This window comes from Mus pahari, chromosome 23 (genome assembly GCF_900095145.1).
Source record: "Mus pahari chromosome 23, PAHARI_EIJ_v1.1, whole genome shotgun sequence".
NCBI lineage: Eukaryota > Metazoa > Chordata > Mammalia > Rodentia > Muridae > Mus > Mus pahari.
This window is the reverse complement of record NC_034612.1, coordinates 13,246,526-13,261,525: the sequence shown is the minus strand read 5'-3', so window position 1 is coordinate 13,261,525 and position 15,000 is coordinate 13,246,526. Positions and strand designations below refer to the sequence as shown.

The window sequence follows — 15,000 nt, the reverse complement described above, 5'->3', positions numbered from 1 at the left end:
GGGTGTCCTGCTCTTTAGACCCAGTGCATAGCCATCTTGCAGGGGCAGAAGAGGGAGGCCCGCTACCTTGTCCTTGTTAATGAACACCAAGTATCGCTTCTGCAGCTCTAGCGTGGATTTGACGGGGAGCACCTGCGCATGCTCGATAGGCGACCCATACGCCGGTCCAAGGAGCGTCTTTCTGTACAGGGGGGAAAGAGAATATAAATTCCTTAAGCTTCAATGTATGTTTTAAGGCTGGACTTGACATACATTTTGCTGTTGTTTGGGGTTTGCTGTGAGGACCAGGCTGGCCTAGAACTCGAGATCCTCCTTGCCTCAGCCCCCCTGAGGGCTGGGGTGACAGGCATGCACTGTCATGCCAGACTCCTTATGTATCTGCGATTCTGAACTTCCTGTCTTGTCACTCAGCTAATCCCTACCTAAGAGCCTGTCATTCAAGCGCTGCCAGAGGCCGCTGTAAACAAGGAGCCTGGGATCCCAACAGCAAATGCTCTAGGGGGCTGGAGAGGGGTAGGGGGGGACCCTGACTGTGAAGATGTGAAGAGCATGGCAGTGCGCTGACTCTCTCTCTCTCTTTCTCCATTGCGCCCTAAGGAATTGTCTATGAACAACAGACAAGAAAAAAGCCTGCGAATGCCTTGGGCGGGATGTGCGAGATTCCTTGATGGCAGGCCCACAGACCGGAATGAGATGCCACCCTCTGTTGCCAACGTCCCTAAATACAGGTCTGTGTGACTGCACTGCACTTCACCAGAACCATAGGCGCATCGAGTTGTAATGACGCTGGTCGGGCCACTGACTTCAAAATGTCTTATTACATCTTTGTATTCATGTGTAGGGGTGTGTACAGGTGGAGGTCAGGTAACAACTTTCGGGAGGTGGTCCTCTCCTTCCATTACTTAAGATGTCCTTTTTTTTTTAGCTCACCTAAGCTGACCTTAAGCGCCTCCTGCTTCAGTCCCCTACCTAGCTGCAACTGCAGGTGCATGCCACTATATCCAGCTTGCTCTAATTTGGGTGGCTTGACTGAAGCACTAAGGTGAGGTCCCTTTGCGGGATATGTCAGTGCTGGATCCTACCACTCAGGCAGCCTGGTGAGAGCACCTCCCCATGCCAGGCATGAGGTAAGGTGTCAGGATGCAGACATGTGCATGCTGTGGGCCCTGCTACTGAGGACACAGACTGGCAGAGACCAGAGACGAAAAGTTGATGTGAGGTGAAGTTCACAGGCGGCACGGAGTCCCAGGGTCTGGAGCAAAGTATTCCTGAAGGGGTGGGCAGCTGTGTTCAGAGTTACTGATCAGAAGCAGAGAGAACAGTATTGGATAGCAGGAAAACGGGGGCATGGATCTAAGGAGCATAAACAATGGTACTGAGAGAGACATGGAGGTAGAGCAAGGTGGGCTTTCTCTTCTGGGCTGTTGGAGACTCAGCGCTTTGGGACACTACAGCGCCTGCCAGGTACCCTGTGTATCAGCTAATGCCTTTCCTGAGGCTGTCCACGTGTCGGCAAGTGGGTAGAGGCAGGAGAACAGAGCTCTAAGAGCCCTGAGATGTGGCTTGGAAAGACTGGGATCTTTGTCCCCGGTTGGGGAAGTTGTTTTGGGGCAGGGACTGTGGAAATAAATAGTCTTAGGGTCACTACCACAACCTAGAAATGCCAATGGGAGGGCCATTCGGGAAAATATATGTACGCACATCAACATCAAATCCTACACCCTAACGCTCACACCCCTACAAAATGGACTCAATACAAAAAATGTCTATCACTACCAGCAGATGGACAGATGGACAGGACAGGGCCAACGCTCAGCCGTGACAGGGCACTGGTTCATGCCACGAAGTGGATGAATCTGAAGAACACGTTAATCGAGAGAAGTCAGGCACGAAAGGTCACGTGCTGTATGAATCAATCTCCAGGGAAATGAAATTGTGTTCCCATACGCAGAATAGATGTGTATGTGGACAGGAGCAGGCCAGTGACTTCTGGGGACACAGAAAGGCACGGCTGGGGCGCGTCTACTGATCGGAGCCAGAGTTTGTCTTTTGTTTCTTGCTTTTTGATATGAACTCACTATGGAGCTGAGGATAGCCTTGAAAGATAGGTCCTCCCTGCCCCTACCTCCCAAGTGCAGGCACTAGATGCATGCATGTCTGGGTGACTAGGTAGTAGGGATTGAACCCAGGACTTTGTACATGGGAGGCAAGCTTTCTACTAATTGAACCAAATCCCCAGCCCTTTTGGATGCGATGGTTGCATCTTGAACTGCACAGTTTAGTGAATACAGTTAAAAAACAAAAACAAAACAAAAAAAACCCAAGTGCTCCATACAGTTCCTGGCACATCGTATGTAGCTGTCAGCCAGTGACAGTCAACCTGTCTGCTGATTTTACAAAGTTCCTATCTCTTCATTTTGACCGAAAGGCATTTTATATTCATTGTTTTAACAAAGATTCAGACCTTTAGATATAGGTAAAATATAAGATCCACATTCTACGATGCTGTGTCCTATCCCAAGAAAGGCACGGGTATATACGACTCACCGAAAGGCAACATACACATGAGTTCATAAGAAAGAGAGAATTAAACTAGTCGTGTTTGTTTGGCAATTTGTTTCATCTCTTGGGGATGCTGTCACACTACTGCATAGACAGCTTTCTCGTTGCTGGTTTCCCCCCTTCGCTAAAAGCGCCATTGTGTTCTGGTGTACTGACAAGATATCACTTAACCAATGCCCTATTAACAGACATTTTGGATTGCTTCCATTTCAAAACATATTTCTCAACAAGAGATCCTTTTACTTATGCCTTGGCATAAGCGCAGGGCACTTCCACAGGCTCCATTCCTAGAAGTCGGAGGATATAAAATTTAACAGAGGGTGACAAATTGCTTTCCCCAAAGGTTACACCAATTTGCACACACCTCCCCCCCAACAGTGGTTGGGCGAGCGAGTCCACTTCTCCATACCCTTGCCAGCGCTCAGCACCATCAATCACTTTTGTCTTTACTAATCCCATTTGTAGAAAATGATGTCTTGCTTTCATCTGCATTATGGAGAGAGGCTGCTGAGCATCTGCTCCTGTGGTCACTGGCCTTCCATGGCCAAGGAGAGCTGCCTTTCTAGATCCTCTCAAACATTCTAAAATGCACGCTAATATTCTTTTGGTTCATCACGAGAGGGCAACTCCTCCCCAGTTGAACAGTAGTTACCAGACTTATTATTTCTCCAACCCAAGAGATGCTGTAAGCGAGGGGCTCTTGTTTTGGAAGGAGAGGAACGTTCTGGAGTTACCGGAAGAGGTGGTGGTTACACACTGCTATATATGCCCTTCATTTAAGTGCTTTGTGAACTTGACTTCCAACCTTCCTAAGTTATTTTCGGTACTCAAGTTTAGCCAAGACCCTAAGAAGTGATTGAAATGGAAACATAATGGTTCTTTGGAAAATCTGTCCAGTGGCATTTTGCTGTGGCAAACATGTGAAGGAACGTTTCGTTAAAGTGGACACAGGTGTGAGAGGCTCAGGCAGACATGTGAAGGATCGTTCCACTGAAGCAGACACAGGAGAGAGGATGTTCTGCTAAAGCAAGCACGTGAAAGGACACATGACGAAGGACTTTTTGCTAACAACACTCATGTATTGGTGTGCCTTACACTGCAGAGATGAGCTGCATTTGTCGGGACTCCATAGAGAGAAATGCACCAAAAAAAAAATTATCTGGTGGTGTGCTGCAGTTTCTTACTGCTTCTGTGGACTCAGGCTGACTGGATGAACATGCTGAGGCAAGAATCATACTGAGGCAAGCCCCGTGGAGGACACGTGGTGTTTGGAGAGGGCAATGCTTGTGGGTCTCACATCTTTGCTGATCTTCGCTTCCCTGAGAGAGGCACAGCCAAGAACTTCTCCTGGTGTTCCTGTTGGTCCCTCCTGCTGACTCAAGCCTAGATTGAGGCCTGGCTGTCCTGCTAGGTCGTGTCACCATGGCTGCTACCAAAACTGGACTGCTGGTGTATCTGTGAGATGTTTCCGAGTGGATTGAGCTGCTGCTGCCTGCTAACCTGTGAACTGAACTGCGGATTTCCAGACAACGCAGACAGGAGTTGCTCCAAAGAACCTTTCTAAACAGGTCCACTTCCCCCGTATCCTTTCTTTTCCACTACCTCTGGTGGGTGGTGGGCTACAAGGGAGGTTAAAGCATTTAAGAATCATCATTAAAAGTAGGATTTGAAAAAAAATTAAAGTTACAAGTGATAGTGTCTGTTTTTAATTTTGTTTTTTGTTATTGTATATGATGGGAGTGGGTAGCGCAGTGGGTGGCGCATACATGCCGTGGGCATGTGTATGGAGGTCAAGGAGCAACTTTCAGGGGCCAGTTCTCCACAGTCAGACTCCTGCAGCAAGTACTTTTTACCTAAAGAGCCATTTCTTCTTTTTATAGGTTTTTTTTTTTTTTTTTTTTTTTTTTTTTTTTTTTGGTTTTTCGAGACAGGGTTTCTCTGTATAGCCCTGGCTGTCNTGNAACTCACTCTGTAGACCAGGCTGGCCTCGACTCAGAAATCTGCCTGCCTCTGCCTCCCAAGTGCTGGGATTAAAGGTGTGTGCCACCATGCCTGGCGGTTTTTTGTTTTTTTTTGTTTTTTGTTTTGTTTTTTTTGAGTTTTATTTTTATTTAAGTGGTTTATATATTTTTACTTTATGTGCATTGGTGTTTAGCCTATATGTCCTTCTGTGTCAGAGTCCCTGGAACTGGAGTTACAGTTATGAGCCACCACGTGGGTGCTGGGAATTGAACTCAGGTCCTCTGGAAGAGCAACCAGTGCTCTTAACCACTGAGCCATCTCTCCAGCCCTACTGTTTTCTTAAAAGATGTTTTGAATTAACTTCAGATTAATGATCAATAGGCAGAAACACACGCACACAGTACATACACAAACACACACACACGCATGTGCACAGGACTCAATGCAGCCTCTGTCTGTCTTTGCTGGTGAATAACTGTTGGCGGGTGCTTGAAGCTTGAGACATGCCATGCCTGCATCTCCCACCCTGTGAATCCAGTTCCTAGGGGCTGACTGCGGGTTTCTGTGGATGGTCTTTGCTCAGGAGAGTGTGTCCCCTGAAGAGGGAGGAAGGAGAGCCTCCAGAAGCTCCACGCGCTCTCAGGGATTTTAAACACTGTGCCAGATTCTACTTCCTGCCTGGATGTAAGGATGAGGTCATTTTCCTCCTCCTCCTTGGAAAAGAGCGGTTGCTGGTCTGTGGGGAGTGGGTAGGAGGGAGCTGGTTCACGCTTGGAATCCCGACCTTTGAGAGGTTGAGGCAGGAGGCTGGCTGTAAGTTTAAAGCCAGCCTGGGCTACAAAATGAGACAGCTCCAAAAGAAAAACAAAACAAAAACAAAACCCCACAAAAATCAAACCAAACAGGAAAGAGCTTGGGTTGGGGGGTGGGGTGGGGAGTGGGGGGGTGGAGTTTTAGAAATCTCCTCTGAGACCGAAGGCATGATCGAGGTCAGCTATGATGGTACGCATCTATATCCCTAGCACTCCGGAGACTCAGCTACAGAATAAGTCCCCTGTCACAGAAGCAAGCTAAAACCAACCAACCAGTTAAAACTCGGGGCTCCCTCAGAGCCTCTGAGCTGGGCATTCTGCTGCTGAGGCTACCATCTTTCCTCCCCACATCCCCAAACATTCCCCCTTCACCACTCTTTCCAGCCATATCCACTGGCAGCCAATCACTGGAAGAGAGGCTCCCTTCCCACAGGGTTGACCGGGTCTGACCCTGTGCGAGTCCTAGTAGAGGGCAGAGTCAGAGCAAGTACCGTAGGCTGAGTCTTGGCTTGCCTGTCTAACGGGTTCTCCAGAAGTTAGGGAGCCTCCCTAGACCTCAGAGGGACAATTCTCTGCAGCTGCAGACAAAGTGGTCCTGTCCCAGGGACAGCCCACATTGTCAGGGTCCCAGGTGAGGGAAACCTGGGGCTCCCAGGACTGAAAACCCTATCTACCCCCAACAGCGGGACGCCTTTGTGGGAAAGATGGATGCCTGGATGCCAAGGGCAGAGTCCGCACCCTTCATCTCCTCTTTCCCTCCAGTCTCCTGCCTCAGGGCTTTAACCTCCTCTGTCCTGGCCTCCACAAGATGAAGAGTCTAATTCAGGTGCTCGGTGTGCAGTACAATCTCCAACCTGCCTTAGATTTGACAGATCTCTCCTTCCTCACTGCCCCCTGCCCCCTCACTCAAGGTGCATCCCGCTTTCCTGGTTCCTCGGGCCTCAGTCTTCAAGGTGTGTAGGAAAGGCGATTCTCTCTCCCACTTTTACAATTCTGCTGGCCTCATTTCCAGGGGAGTCTGACCCCTAATCTCCACCCCCAGCCTGCTGGGCACTCTTTGAAGGCAGCAGCCCCTCTGCCCCCAGGAACTCCCTCTCCACATGCTGTCTTTCCAGTCCTTATGCACAGCACCTGTCACACCCACCCACCCCCAGCCTACTTACTAGAATGTTGTCCCCATCACTTAAGTGTCTGTCCCATGAGACAGCTTTGTCTGGACCGACTTTCACTACCTGGAGCATTGCCTGGTCCAGGTAAGGGATGAATGAGTAAATGAATGTGTTCATCTGGGCTTAAAACTCCTTGGAGAAATAGCATAAAAAAGAATCAGACATGGGCTGGAGAGAAGGCTCAGCGCTTAAGAGCACTGACTGCTCTTCCAGAGGTCCTGAGTTCAATTCCCAGCACCCACATGGTGGCTCACAACCATCTGTAATGAGATCTGATGCCCTCTTCTGGTGTGTCTGAAGACAGCTACAGTATACTTATATATAATAAATAAGTCTTTTTTTTTTTTTTTTTTAAATCAGACATGCTTGCTGGGTGTGGGGACACACACCCGTAATCCTAGGTCATGGGACACAGAGGACAGGAATATAGAGTGAGACCCTCTCTCAAAAAAATCAAAACAACAACAAAAATCAAATACTTGGGGGTGTTTTGTTAAAAATAGTTGGTTTGGGTTTCTTTCCTGTATGGGAAAGGTTTGGAGCACCAACTTCACCCAATGTCCTGGATTCTGCGCAGATACGTGGGCACCAAGTTCTCCATTCCTTACCTCCCTGGAACCTGCCTTAGAGCAAGAACCCCAGGTCGGTACCCTTCTGCAGGCATGGCCTGACTGTGTGCCCTTGGGTGAATATGCCTTATGTTATCTGCAACTCGGTCTCTCCCTCGGAGAAGGATGCTGATGACGCTTGACGCTATCCCAAAGCTCTTAGCAGCTGGGGACTGAGAAACGGGTGGAGCCGGCACATGGGTGGGATGCCCTGGCGCTCGCTCACCTGCACATCTTCGTGGTGGCATTGAAGAGCTTCACTTTGTAGCCGCTGTTGCAGATGAGCAGGAAGAGCTCCCTGGTGAGCGGTGGGTACCAGATCATGCAGGTTGGGTAGTTGCCCTGGTCTGTCCGGTGAATGTCCAGGACATCCAGGTGGTCTTTGCAGCTTTTGACAAGATTGTACTCGATCTGAGGAGGAGCATGTGGACACACGAGGAACCAACTGGAGGACAAGCTTGGCTGAAAAGCTTCAAGCCCTGGGTGTCAGCCTCTAACATCTCTAAGGGACGTTCTTCTGACTCTAGATCTGTGTGTTACCGTCACTAAACACTCACAGTAGCCAGCATGGTGGGCCCAGCACCCTAAACCATCGTGCCTATGGATCCCAATTCTCAGCAGTGCCGTCTCTCATGGGCACGCAGGCCCATCCATGAACAGGTGTCACAGACGTTAAGGGTAGCCTGCTTAGGGACACACGGACAAGATGTGGTGGAGGGCAAACTTAAGTCTAAACCCAACCAACCCCGAACCTGAACTCTGACTGTAAACTTCTGCACTGCCTGTTATCTTTGGAACAGATTCAACCTAAATCCCAGCACTTGATGGTGCCTGATTAGCAGCAGCCTGCTCAAACCAGCCTGTTAGTACAGACAAGGCCCAGGCGCAGAGAAAAGAGCAAGAAGACTGGGTGGAGGGAAGCAGGAAGGGGAGAGGGAGGTAAGGGGGGATGTTGCTGGTCGGTGGGGGGGACGCTATGAGTGCTTCTGATTTCCTTAGTTTGATAACATCGCCTATTGCCCTACTGCTCTGCTTAGCCTTTGTCAACTTGATACAAAATAGCAGAGAGGGAACCTCCAGAAAGAATCTCAGTCTGCATCAGATTGGCCTGAGGCCACGGCCCAGGGGAAAGGAGGCCTGGGCTGTATGAGAAAGTAGCTGAGTGAGCCCCGCTTCTCCATGCTCTGCTTCAGTTCCTGCCTCCGGGGTTCCTACCCTGAGTTCCTGCTTCAGCTTCCTGGAGAGATGGAGTGGCAAAAACCACCCACTGCTCTCAGACTTGGGCCACGTTGACGTATCACCTCAGAGATGCCAATGTGGGGAAAAAAAAATCTGTGAGGCTTTGGGGCTGGCGAGATGGCTCAGCGGTTAAGAGCACCCGATTGCTCTTCCAAAGGTCCTGAGTTCAAATCCCAGTCAACCATATGGTGGTTCACAACCATCCGTAACGAAATCTGATGCCCTCTTCTGGTGTGTCTGAAGACAGCTACAGTGTACTTACATATAATAAATAAACAAATCTTTAAAAAAAAATCTGTGAGACTTTACCTTATAGTCATTTTTTTCCCTCATGTTATAGGTGGGGTCTACACAAGATGCCAGAAATGGAATAAGGTGGGGGGGGAGGGGAGGGGGAGGGAGGGGAGGGAGGACGGTGCTGGTGATCAATCAGACCAACCAAGCTGAAGAGCTCACCAAGAATCTGTCCTTCCCAAGGCTCAGCAGCCTGGGCTCATTGCTGTCCAGGTGGACCCCGAACAGGAGGCTTCGGATGCTGTTTTGGTGAGAGCGAAGTCTTGCCAAATACTCCCAGACCCTTTGTCCATTTTTGACCACCACTCCATAGACGGCCACGGTGAAGTTGACGTCCTAAGGGAGCAAGAGCGGAAGTCGTTCCCTTAACTTTAGGACCTAGGACTGAGGGTCTTCAGGCTCATTTGCCTTCGGGATACATGATCCAGACAAATCTTAGCACAGCGGAATTCGTAGGAAATGTAATGCCTGCCCATTCTGCAGGCTGGGAGACTAAGGCTACGTAGATCAAGGTAGAAGGGGGGGAGGTGTGACGTCAGACTCGATCTCTCTTCCCCAGTTCCCCATGGAAAGCAGAGAGCCTTTCTGCCTTTGTCCTCCCTACTTTGTCTAGCTACAGAAAATAAAAAGGACTCAAACAGGGCAGAGTGGCAGAGAGCAGCCTGCAGGGGGCGCTGGTGTCCATGTCGGGTACCAGGACAGCTCTGGTCCTTACAAGGGCTGTGTGTACAAGCCAGAGGCCAGGCTGTATATGAGTAGAATGCCGGGGGAGGTGGCTCAATGAGGACCTTCCTCATCACCACCGCCACCCCCCACTACCACATCTGACAGAAAGGCAGACCAGGAGACAGTCAGAACCATTTCTCTGAGATCACACACCCTAGTCACAGAGGAACTGAATCCAAAACCCTGAGGAAGGACATTGAGACCAATCAATGATGAGACGTCCTTGTCAAAATGATCAGAGGGATGAAGGATGGGCTATGGAGAAGGGGGTCCCAGAAACCCAACTGTGGGCCAGCCCCTGGGGCTGCAGAATTCAAGTCTGACTGTCCTAAGGCACTGCTTCTTTCTGTCCGCAAAAAAGTTCTACCTCGCCAACCTTTTCCCCCTTCCCTTTGGGTCACAGCTTGACTGGGACATAACCCCCCTGTCCCCAGACTCCTTGAGCCTTCGAGCCCTGAGCAGAGGGAGCTACTCACGGCCGTCGCCATGTAATTGGAGTCGTGTGAGAAGCAGCAGTGGGACACGCTGCTTTTGGAATATTTGAAGGGCTCCGGGCTTTCATTTTCTAAAGACATCGCGTCAAGAATATAAACTGTCCCTTCTGTGAATCCAGCTCCGAGCAGGGCTCCTGAAATGACAAGTCCAAGAATGATGAGAGGAAAGGTACTCCCTGAGGGTAAGTCTGGAGCAATGAGCAGAATGGAAACCCTCCACAGGGGAACTGGAAGCGAGGTGGCTTGGGAGGCGGGGGACAGTCCCTCTGGGTATCGTGGAACCTGCTGCGAGTCCAAGTACCTTCGGGGTTGTAGGTCAGACACTGGACTCCGAGCCCCTTCTCGAAGGTCCTGCTGAACAGGTAGACCTTCTTCTCGAAGTCCCACACCTTGATCATCCCACAGACACTCCCGACTGCAATGAGGGGTTGGTACGGGTGGCAGGAGATGGCATGGACAGCGTCCCTGGGTTCCACGAAGAGCTTTTCCAGTTTGGTGCCATCCACGGTCATGTGGTACACGGTGGCGTCGAACGTCCCAATGATAAAATTCCTGTTTGCCAAGGAGAGACCCAAGAGGATCGGCGTGTGCAGGGAGTGGCCACGCCAGGCGTTCTGCTTCTGGCTGCCCGTGAACCGCCTTTGTCCTCTATAATTTGGTGACATTATTAACCCAACATCTCCAAAAATATACTACCAACATCCAACGGCCTCCATTTGCAAGTGAAAAAAAAAAAGCCTGCTCTCCCACATGTAAATTGAGTCATTCAGTATGCAGATGGACAATTAGCTAATCTACGCATGCAAATATTCATTTGTGTATGCAAATATGGAGTTGGGTGCCCAAGTACGGCCGTGCCTGTAAAGACAGCAAGGATAATTAAGCAGACTCACAGATAATTCAGTCTTGAAATGTTATGGCTATTAATTACCACAACGCCTTTACCCTCAGTGGCTAGGACAAGCTTAGCTCTGAGAAATGAGGCTAACCCTCAGCCAAAGACTCCTCCAGGCGCAGTAAGAGATGGGAACCCAGGCATAAAAGCTACCCAGCTTCCAGTTACTCCGGCTTCTAGATAGTAAAGTCCTCAACAATTAATTTAAAAAAAAAAAATCCAATACTAAATGCAGCCAGGCACGGAGCCGTCTCTAAGACTAACTAGGAAGGTGCGTTCCCTCAATTCTATCTCCTAGGAACAAGAGTTGCACTGCACGCAAACGGAAGGGGGCACCAGTCATTTCTCAGTCGTTCAGATGACTAGATTCGCTAAGGGCTCACCTGACAACGAAAAGGTCGCCTCTTAGAGTGCAGTCTGTGGGGAGGTTGGACTTCTCGGTCGGTGGGCTTGGTGTGGTCTTTGAAAAGGACAGGGTCCTTATGGCGCCCAGTTTGAAGTTACTATACCAGTTGACCACGGAGAGGGTGTGGTCGTAGAACTTAATGTTGCCCTTAATGTCACCGGTGACTATGTAGCTGAAATAGAGAAGAACGCCAGGCTGTTCCATAGCACTAATGGCGAGAGACATCCATGGAACGTAGTCTAACTGCAGCAGGCCCTGGAGCCCATGTGTTGTGACATCCCATGCCACGCCGCCCAATGAGGCTGCCTTTACTGCAACGCCATTTTACATCTCCAAGGCTAAAGAGAAGTTATGAGATCTGCTGGAAACCCAGCAGTGGCGATGCACGCCTTTAATCCTAGCACTCAGAAGGCAGAGGCAGGTGGATCTCTGAGTTCGAGGCCAGCCTGGTCTACAGAGTGAGTTCCAGGACAGCCAGGGATAAAGAAAGAAACCCAGTCCTGGGGGAAAAAAGCAAAACAAAACAAAACAAAAAAAACCTTTTACTGTAAGTATATAACAAATACCACTTATAGCTATCTGGGCTCCATGTCTACAGTACACAGGAGCCCAGCCAGCGTTGCCTAATGTGAATGGCATGTTCCTACTGTGGCTGGGTGACTGACTCACAGTCACTCTCATATAACTACAGGTGACCATGGAGAGCGATCCAACACCTCTCCCACATCACCGACGCTGGGCAGTGGGACACAGTCTGCTTTCTAGGAAGACTCTGCTGTTAGAATCATCACAAAGCCACACCCTGTTATTCACAGGCAAAGACAGTGGCCCAGCCACCGGCTGACAATGTGGCATTTATTTCCAGCCCTCCAATCCATCCTAGGAGAGCTTTTTTTAAAAAAAAAATCTTTTTTTTTAAAGAATTCTAATGACAGAGGGAGAAAGAATAAATTTTCTCGGATGTCAGGCAAGCTGATTAAGTGAGATTTCTGATTAATAAGCAAGGCAGGTGGGCAGAGTAATTGGCTAGGGCTGCCTTTACTGCCCTCTGCTGGGCAGAATCGGCATCGCCCGCCCAGTGTTTGGGAAGCCCTCTAGTATGGGAGAGTGGGAAGTCAGGCTTGGTCTTCAAAGCCTCTACCCTGAAGCTAACTGAAGGTCGAGTGTAGCATCCGTCTATGCTCTAACACAGCATCCGTCTTCTCGTGCCTCTGAGATGACGACTGTACACCTCTTTGTAAAGGCACGCGAGAGCGGATGGCGCGCACGGATGCCGTGACTGTCCAGCGCCCCTGCTGCACTGGGGGAAGTGAATGGGCTCCAGCCATAGGGCAGCTCCCAGAAACGTTTCTAACACACTAATGACGGCTGGTTTGTCTTTTTCTTTAACCTAGGGCTCCACATGTACCCAGCAGTGTACATGAAAGCCTTATAAAGTTATTGGGGTGTGGACAGGAGTGCATAGTGTGTGCACGGCAGGTCAAAGGATAACGCCGGAAAGTCAGTTCTGGGCTTCCTCCTTTACGTGGGTCACAGGGACTGCGCTGGAACCGTCAGGTTTTCATGATCAGTGCTTAATTCAGACCCAAGAATTGCACATTTGCAATATGAACGTTGGGGTGGTAGAACACGATCTAAGGGAACGCTTAGGGATTCTCGGGGACGTGAGGCAGGAAGACAAGCTTAGGACCAGACCCAGCCAAGGCATGAGACCTTGTCTCAAGAAGCCATGCAGACAAAAAACAAAAACCAAAAACAAACAACAACAACAAAAAAAAAAACCACCAAAAACTCCAATACAGGATATGTAATTGCTATTGTGCAAGCAAACTAACAAAACTATCTGAGTTCTATTTTTTTTAATTATTTTAGATTTTGAAAAATGGTTATGTGCATGAGAGTTTTTGCCTACGTATAGGAATGTGTGCCAATGTATGCCTGGTGCCTTCAGAGGTTAGAAGAGGGTGTTGGATCCACTAGAAATGAAGTTATAGATGATTGTAAACTGCCCTGTGGATGTGAAGAACTGAACTCTGGTCTTCTGCAAGAGCAGCCTCTTGCCATGTTTTCTTAAATTTAATGTATGAAATTTGGGGGTATGAAACAGGTTTTAATAGCACATAAGAAAAAGAGATAGGAGCCGGGCGTGGTGGTGCATGCCTTTAATCCCAGCACTCGGGAGGCAGAGGCAGGTGNATTTCTGAGTTCGAGGCCAGCCTGGTCTACAGAGTGAGTTCCAGGACAGCCAGGGCTACTCAGAGAAACCCTGTCTTGGAAAAAAAACCATAAACCAAAAACAAAAGAGGAGAGAGAGAGAGAGAGAGAGAGAGAGAGAGAGAGAGAGAGAGAGAGAGAGAGAGAGAGAGAGAGAGAGGAGAACCTCAAAGTGCTCAGTTCTTCTCCTGAGAGGAAGCTAATGCCCTTGGTCAATTACAACTCTCCCCAGAAACACTTTATGCATTAATGAATCTATAAACAAAAGGGGTTTAACAAAGAACCATGGGCACTGGGGATGCTGAGGAAAACAGTCATGCCCAGGAAGAACCCCTGGCTGGCTATCCAGTACCGAGTGCCCAGCCCAAAAATTGTGTGCAGCAACATACAGACTATGTGGGTTGTATCTATACATTTAGAAATATACATTGCATAAGATGTAACAACAGCTAAAAAAAAAAAATAGGCCGTGAAATTCACAAAGGGCAAAGAGGGGTAGATGGGAGGGATTTAGAGGGAGAAAACTATGTAAACATATATATATATAATATACTACACACACACACACACACACACACACACACACACACACACACATATATATATATATATATATATATATATATATATATATATATATATGTCAGAGGTCTACAATACATTTGTGATCTCACCAGGATCCTCTCTAATCAGACTCATTACCTGTCGACTGTCATGAGCACCATGATAGCCTCCTTCTGTAAATGGACCAGTTTACGAGGCTTGATGAAAGGGAAGGCTGAGACGGCGGCGGAGGAGGAGGAGGAGGAGGAGGAGGAAGATGGATAATGGATGTCCCAGACGACTAGCTTCCCTTCCTTTGTTGCCGACAGTACTTGTGGTAACTTCAAGTGAAAGACAGACTGGCTGAATTTCCCCACAAGTTTGTTGAACGTCTGTGTTTCGAAGACAGGTTATAAGTCACAGTCAGTAATCATAATGATGATAATAGGACCAAAACATGTATCTGTGTGGCATTTTATAGAATTATAATATAAATACAACAGGACAGGAAAACAGAAATGGCTGAAAAGCCACAGGTGGAACGCTCCTGAGTTGAGTGAGGACCATGTGCTGTGCTCAGTCACACTGTTTAGATTATTTATTTCTTTTCATTTCTTGTGCATCGGTGTCTTGCCTGCATGTAAATCTGTGTGGGGCTGTGAATTACAGACAGTTTTGAGCTTCTATGTGGGTGCTGGGAATCAAACTCAGATCCTCTGGAAAGGCAGCCAGTGCTCTTAACCAGCGCGCCCTCTCTCCAACCCACCGATGATACTATTTAACACCACCAAGAGAATGCCTAATTACTGCTTCTCCCTGTCCAGCTTCTCTCCTAGAGTCCTTTAAACCCACAGTCTGACATAAGCAGAAGTATGCTCTAGGTGAAAAACAAAATAATTACCCTGATGTCCTTTGACAATAAGGTATTGTTCCATCAGAAGAAATTGTTTCAGCCCTTAACTTAAGAATATGCAATGTCAGGCGTGGTGGCGCACGCCTTTAATCCCAGCACTCGGGAGGCAGAGGCAGGTGGATTTCTGAGTTCGAGGCCAGCCTGGTCTACAAAGTGAGTTCCA

The 15,000-nt window shown here is 48.7% G+C and overlaps 1 protein-coding gene across 1 annotated transcript in view; it reads right to left on the bottom strand.

Moving 5' to 3' along the window:
- Wdr66 (WD repeat domain 66) overlaps positions 1-15,000 on the bottom strand; it is a 66,691-nt gene that overhangs the window by 28,042 nt on the left and 23,649 nt on the right. Inside the window, exons 8-14 of the mRNA XM_021187174.2 lie at positions 14,084-14,316; positions 11,145-11,339; positions 10,168-10,418; positions 9,849-10,000; positions 8,809-8,982; positions 7,340-7,524; positions 67-181 (exon numbers count right to left, since the gene is read on the bottom strand). Of these exons, the coding sequence (XP_021042833.2) occupies positions 67-181; positions 7,340-7,524; positions 8,809-8,982; positions 9,849-10,000; positions 10,168-10,418; positions 11,145-11,339; positions 14,084-14,316 (1,305 nt within the window). The remainder of the gene's footprint in view (positions 1-66; positions 182-7,339; positions 7,525-8,808; positions 8,983-9,848; positions 10,001-10,167; positions 10,419-11,144; positions 11,340-14,083; positions 14,317-15,000) is intronic.